Source organism: Thamnophis sirtalis, unplaced genomic scaffold, assembly GCF_051295495.1.
Source record: "Thamnophis sirtalis isolate CommonGarterSnake01/CBP01778 unplaced genomic scaffold, rThaSir2_p1.2 scaffold_4, whole genome shotgun sequence".
NCBI classification, from domain to species: domain Eukaryota; kingdom Metazoa; phylum Chordata; class Lepidosauria; order Squamata; family Natricidae; genus Thamnophis; species Thamnophis sirtalis.
The window spans coordinates 133352967-133359841 of record NW_028261384.1 but is presented as its reverse complement, the minus strand read 5'-3'; the positions used below and the strand labels follow the sequence as shown (position 1 = coordinate 133359841).

Below are 6875 nucleotides of genomic sequence, written 5' to 3'. Positions count from 1 at the left end.
TGCAGTTGTAAGTTCTTACATTGCATTGATGTAAAAAAAAAAATTGAGACCCTAGAAAGAGTACAGAGAGGAGCAACAAAGAGGATTAGGGGACTGGAGGCGAAAACATATGAAGAACAGTTGCTGGAACCGGGTATAGTTTAATGAAAGGAAGGACTAGGGGTGATGAGATAGTAGTTTACAGAGTCAGCATATTACCCCCAACAACAATCCGGGTCCTCATTTAACCCACCTCGGAAGGATGGAAGGCTGAGTTAACCCTAAGCTGGTGAGATTTGAACAGCCGAACTGCAGAACTGCAGTCAGCTGAAATAGCGTGCAGTGCTGCATTTAACCACTGTGCCACCTCGGCTCTCAATATTTTTATTGAAAATATTAAATAATGCATGCTTAGATTTATCATAGGGTTTCCTGCCTGAGCGTGGGGTTGGATTAGAAGCAATAGCAATAGCAATAGCAGTAGACTTATATACCGCTTCATAGGGCTTTCAGCCCTCTCTAAGCGGTTTACAGAGAGTCAGCATATTGCCCCCAACAATCTGGGTCCTCATTTTACCCACCTCGGAAGGATGGAAGGCTGAGTCAACCCTGAGCCGGTGAGATTTGAACCGCTGAACTGCTGATCTAGCAGTAGCCTGCAGTGCTGCATTTAACCACTGCGCCACCTCGGCTCTATTCATTTAACCACCTCGCCACCTCCAAGGTCCCTTCCAGCTCTATTCTAATTGATTGATTGATTGATTGATTGACCTACAAGCTCACACAACTCTCTTGTTCTGTTATTCTGTTATATATTGATTCCTGAAATAATAACAACATGGGTATTCTTTTATTGAAAATCTTAAATAATGCATCATTAACATGAGCTCCTCTGCTTGCCATTGTGTAGTACTTTTGCTCCAATATGTCATGGAATGAGGAAATGTAATTTTTTTCAATGTTTTGACTCATGATGTAACTGAATGCAGGGGGAAGACAAATTCCCTGACCTTAAAAATGATGACCTTGTTATTCTTTGATTTTGAACAAATCGACGCCCAATGAATTTAACTTTTTTAAAGTTATTCCAGCAGACTACAAATGATAAAAGAAAGTGGGAGGTCTGAAAATTACAGCATGGTGAAAGAATTCATTTTACTGGGTTTTCCTGGCATCCAGAAATTTAAGGTTCCTGTGTTCCTGATCATAGGAGTGATCTACATATTAATATTAAGCGGGAATGTTCTGATTATCTTCTTTGTGTGGAAAGACTATCGACTCCACACCCCCATGTATTGGCTTCTGGGCAACCTTTCCTTCTCAGGACTTTGCTTCACCACTGTTATCATTCCCCAAATGATGTTCAACATAATCACGGAGCGAAAAGTTATCTCCTTTATGGGTTGCATGGTACAGAGGTTTTTCTATTTTTTCTTGGGAACTGCAGATTACATTCTGGTGGCAATCATGGCCTTTGACCGCTACGTGGCCATCTGTAACCCCTTGAGATATTCTGTCATCATGAGTGGTTGGTTCACCTTCCAGCTTGTTGCTGGGTCTTGGACAGGGGCTTTCTTCTTAGTGCTTTCTTCTTCAATCTTCCTTTATCTGACCCCGTTCTGTGGTCCCAACGTTATTAACCACTTCTTCTGTGACATCATTTCTGTGCTGAGGCTGGCCTGTAAGGACCCAACCACCCTGGAATGGTTGAGCTATGCATCGATTGCTCTTGTTGTCTTGTCTTCACTTTTGCTAACCTCACTGTCTTACATATATATCATCGCCACCATCCTACACATCCCATCTTCAGCTGGCCGACAAAAAGCCTTTTCAACCTGCGGTGCTCACATCACTTTGGCCGTGACCTTTTATGGATGTTCCATTTTCATGTACCTTCTGCCAGAGAAGATCCATTCTTCTGGCTTCTACAGAGGTGTGGCCCTGCTTCACACCGTGGGGACTCCTTTGCTGAATCCATTCATATATACTCTAAGGAATGAGAAAATGCAGGAAGTCTTCAAAGATGCATTGAAACGAATGGACATTCTTGCCCCCAAATAGGACCGACCATTCCTTTAATTCAAGAGTATGTTTGATTCTGATACCCATGTATATCCCAGTGTGATGTTCTTTTTCATGCCTTGGGTTATTGTGAACTAAGTCCAGGTCTAAATATAGGTTTCAATTTTGTTTTGCTGAAATCAACATGAGGAATTGTAAGTGCTTATCTGTTGATGAATAAGAACTCTGACGGCTGCACCCTTACACACACACACACAGAGACACACACACCTTAAGCAAAAAGTCAATGCTTATGTAGAGAAAGCTTTTGGAGTTTAAGTGTCAGAGTCCTGCTGAAAACAATAATATCAAGAAAAGTGGCACTTTAAGGACACAGTAGTGAGATATACCTTCTGATTCTACCCTTGTGCTTTATGAAAAACCAAGAACATGCCACTTCCATTAGTATGTACCTTTCTTTGCATCTCGTGGAAAGAGAGTGGATTTGTGTTTGTATAATTTAAATCTCCATACACCAGAGGTGTCAAACTCACGTCATCATCGCTGCATCATGTGATGTATCAGGACTCCCCCACCCTTTGCTAAACTGGGCATGGGCATGGCCAGTGCGTGACACATCTGGGCCATGGACTGGGAGTTTGACAAGCCTGCCATACACTATCAGTTCCCCAGAATAAAGATTGGGTTTCATGGGGATTAGAGGGAGATAGAAATAGATGATAGAGATATAGATAAACAGAGAGGGGAGAAGGAATAGAAAGAAAGATAGAATAAAAAGAAAGATGGGAAGAAATCGAGAAAGGCAAAAAAACAGACGGATGATAGATAGATAATAGATGTTAGATAGACAGATGGAGATAGATGATAGATAGATGGATGGATGGATGGATGGATGGATGGATAGATAGATAGATAGATAGATAGATAGATAGATAGATGATAGAGACACGGATGAGAGAGAGAGAGAGAGAGAGAGATGATGATGATGATGATGATGATGATGATGATGATGATAGAGGATTAATGATAGATGATAGACTGATGATAGAGATAGATAGATGATAGATGGCTGGATAAATAGATAGATGATAGATAGATAGATAGATAGATAGATAGATAGATAGATAGATAGATAGATAGATAGATAGAAATCCTTTAATAATGCCTTCATCAAAATAGGGAATCAAGTTTCCCTTTTTTCTGCCACAATATTTTTCTAGCTACAGAAAATATCCTCATTACCAGACCAGAAATCTCATTTTTTAAAACTGTCTGAATGGTTAACTAAATTTGGGGCTTTGTCAGTTGATAAAGTTATGGATTTTTAAGAGGCCATCATGGCATCAAATCAATCATGTCATAAGGTATTAGTATTAGTATTAGTATTTATTAAACTTGTATGCAGAGGAGGAATGTTACTGCAAAGTAATACAAAAAAATAGAACAGCTAGAAAAACAATGTCATATAGATAGAAATAGATGATAGAGATATAGATAAACAGAGAGGGGAGAGTGAATAGAAAGAGAGACAGAATAGAAAGTTTAAAAGATGGAAAGTGGGTGGGTGGGTGGGTGGGTGGGTAGGTAGGTAGGTAGGTAGGTAGGTAGGTAGGTAGGTAGGTAGGTAGGTAGGTAGATAGATAGATAGATAGATAGATAGATAGATAGATAGATAGATAGAGATAGATAGATAGATAGATAGATAGATAGATAGATAGATAGATAGATAGATAGATAGATAGATGGAATGATGGACGGATGGACGGATGGACGGATGGACGGATGGACGGATGGATGGATGGGTAGAATGATAGCTAGAATGATAGATAGAATGATAGATAGATAGATAGATAGATAGATAGATAGATAGATAGATAGATAGATAGATGATAGATAGATAGATAGATAGATAGATAGATAGATAGATAGATAGATAGATGATAGATAGATAGATAGATAGATAGATAGATAGATAGATAGATAGATAGATAGATAGATAGATAGATAGATATCTTTTAATGATGCCATCATCAAAATAGAGAATCAAGTTTTCCTATTTTCTGTCAGAATGCTTTTCTCACTAAAGCAAATATCCTCAATGCCAGACTGGAAATCATTTTTTTTTTAAATAATGTCTGAATGGTGTACACATAACACAATCATGTTATAAGGAGGAATGTTACTGCAAAGTAATACAAAAATAGAACTTCTAGAAAGACAATTTTAGTCCTGGTAGCAAAAATATTGCCTCCCGAAAATGGATAATTAAACGACTATTTTTCTAGCTGAAATGTCATACTTTTCTTTAAGAACTGTTATTTCAATAGGGAAATATATCATATATACATTTACATCCTGAATATGTTTGTGTGCATTCACAGAAACATATTACACACACACACACACACACACACACACACACACACACACACACACACACACACAGACAAGCACACACACTTGGGTAGACTTTATCTTTCAATAACTTAGTGCGTAAAACCTTCCAAGATTAGCTTTCTTAAATTGGCCCACAGAGATCTATGTGGTGCTCAGAGACGTCCTAAGAAATCCTTGAGATATTTACAAGAAAGTCCTAAGGGGGTCGGGGTGGGGGGTGAGAATATTGGTAAAGTAGATTTAAAAAAAAATCAGATCCCCATTAATTGTACCGAAAGTTCTCTCAGAATCGATGTAGAAGTGCCAAAAATGTAGGCTCTCAGGCTTAACAAAATAACAGAATAGCAGAGTTCAAGGGGTCCTTTGAGGTCCCTTAGTCCAACCCTCTGTTTAATTTTCAGTACATTGACAAACCTACATAACGATTCTCCCTGTTCTAAAAGACATTCAGCCATAACTGACTGGGAGGAGGAAAAATGTTATAATTGCCTCTTTTTCCTCCTGAATCCCATATTCCCCTTTTTTTTCTGATGGAAAGAGGAAGATGGACACTTAGAACAGGGCTGTCAAACTGGATTTCTTTGAGGGCTGGATCAGGATTGTTGTTCTCCTCTGTGGATTTGGGGGACAGCGATAGGGAGCAGAGGGGAGATGGGACAGATTCCTCCTGCAGCTTCCTGCCTGCCAAAACAGGGCACTGGGGGGAGCGTGTGGCCCCCTCTGCCCCGTTTTCAGCCTGAACAGCCTCCTGCAGCATTTTACCAGCCAAAATGGGGCATGGGGTGCCACGCTTCCCTCCAAATCTTATTTTCACCCTCCATGGCCTCCTGCAACACTCAGCTGGAAACAGGCCGGAAACAGGCCAAAAATGGGCCAAAAACACACACGTCCCATGTCAGCTTCCAGAGGCAGTGCCAGCGGGTCCTTTGATATTCCCCGTGGGCCGGATTTAAGTACCCCATGGGCCGGATTCATCCTGCAGGTTTGAGTTTGACACCCCTGTGGTAGAGGCTACATGAGCAACATTTAACCTGCAGGGTTCTCAGTCCATAGCAAAGCTTTCATAAAGTTGAATTGTTGCCATACTTTGAATAGAAGTATTTATCATAAAGCAAATGAATGAACTAGACTCAGGAACAATATAACTCTCTCCTCCTGAGGTATATAGAGATTCTCAATCATCCAGGTCATGGTTATCTCAAAGGTGCTTTTTCAAGAGGCAGCTGGACTTCCTGGTTTTTCTTTGAAGACGTTTCACTTCTCGTCCAAGAAGCTTCTTCAGTTCGGTGCATAGCTAAATGTCTTCTCAATCATACACGTCCTCATTGTCCCAAAGGTGCTTTTTCAACAAGTAACTGGACATATGGATGCAAAGCGAAACGTCTTCAAGGAAACGTGTTCTTTTTGGAAAAAGCACCTTTCGACCTCTCCTACTGATCCTCTGTAAAAATTCTGGGTCTCCCCCAAAGATTTGAACAATACATAACAACAACAACAACAACAACAACAACAACAACAACAAAAACAGGAATTTATTTATGAAATTAGTTGCAAAGGCTCAACTTTCAAACATCCCATTGCAGTGGTGTCAAACTTGATTTCATTGGGGGCTGCATCAAGGTTGTGTTTGACCTTGGAGGGCCGGGGGTAGGAGTGGCCATAGTGGGTGTGGCCATGGGCAGGTGTGATCATGGTGGGTGTGATACATGACTTGTGTCAGGGGCATCTGTGGTACTTGTTAGGTAAGCTCCCCGTTGGGAGAGTGAGTACGTTCAGCGAAGCGTTGTGAGAGTTGTGTTGGAGAACACACAAACCAGCATACAGAGACACTGCAGTTTAAATAGCCTTTTACTTTCATGGAAATAGAGGTATCAAGAGTCCATCAAACAGTCCATGTCATACACGGATAAGACAGTCAGACATCAATTTCTTTCAGTTAAGGGATAATCCAAATAACATAGTCCAGTATGATATAATCAGGTCGGTACACAAAGTTTGCTAACAGTTGCAAAACTTACAATAGCTCACGGCACTCAGATCAGATCAGCCCAGCATCTAACGAACAGAGAGCTAATAGTCATTCTGGCTCCCTCTTATGGCCGATTGAGGAAAAGAGCAACCAATCACATTTTACAGTATGATTCAAAGAAACAGGTATAACATTGCTATATGATTTATATATTGCCAACCCAATCGTTAGAATTACATTCCTAACTGTACTAAGGCAGGACTCCCCTGAGACCCTCCCTCATTCTCATTATAATCTCCTTCCTTCCTTCCTTCCTTCCTTCCTTCCTTCCTTCCTTCCTTCCTTCCTTCCTTCCCTTCCCTTCCCTTCCCTTCCCTTCCCTTCCCTTTTCTTCTTTTTCCTTCCCTCTTCATTCTCCTTTCTTCTTCCTCCCCCTCTTTCCTTATGTTTTTCCTTTCTTGCTCTCTTCCCATCTTCCCTTCTTTTTCTTTGTCTCCCCTCTTTCCCT

The 6875-nt window shown here is 40.6% G+C and overlaps 1 protein-coding gene across 1 annotated transcript; it reads left to right on the top strand.

The window, feature by feature from the left end:
* The first annotated feature begins 1116 nt into the window (after positions 1-1116).
* Positions 1117-2040, top strand: LOC106547330 (olfactory receptor 6M1-like). The gene has a single exon (XM_014064459.2). It carries the CDS (start codon positions 1117-1119, stop codon positions 2038-2040), a length of 924 nt encoding a protein of 307 aa, XP_013919934.2.
* Positions 2041-6875: the final 4835 nt, after the last annotated feature.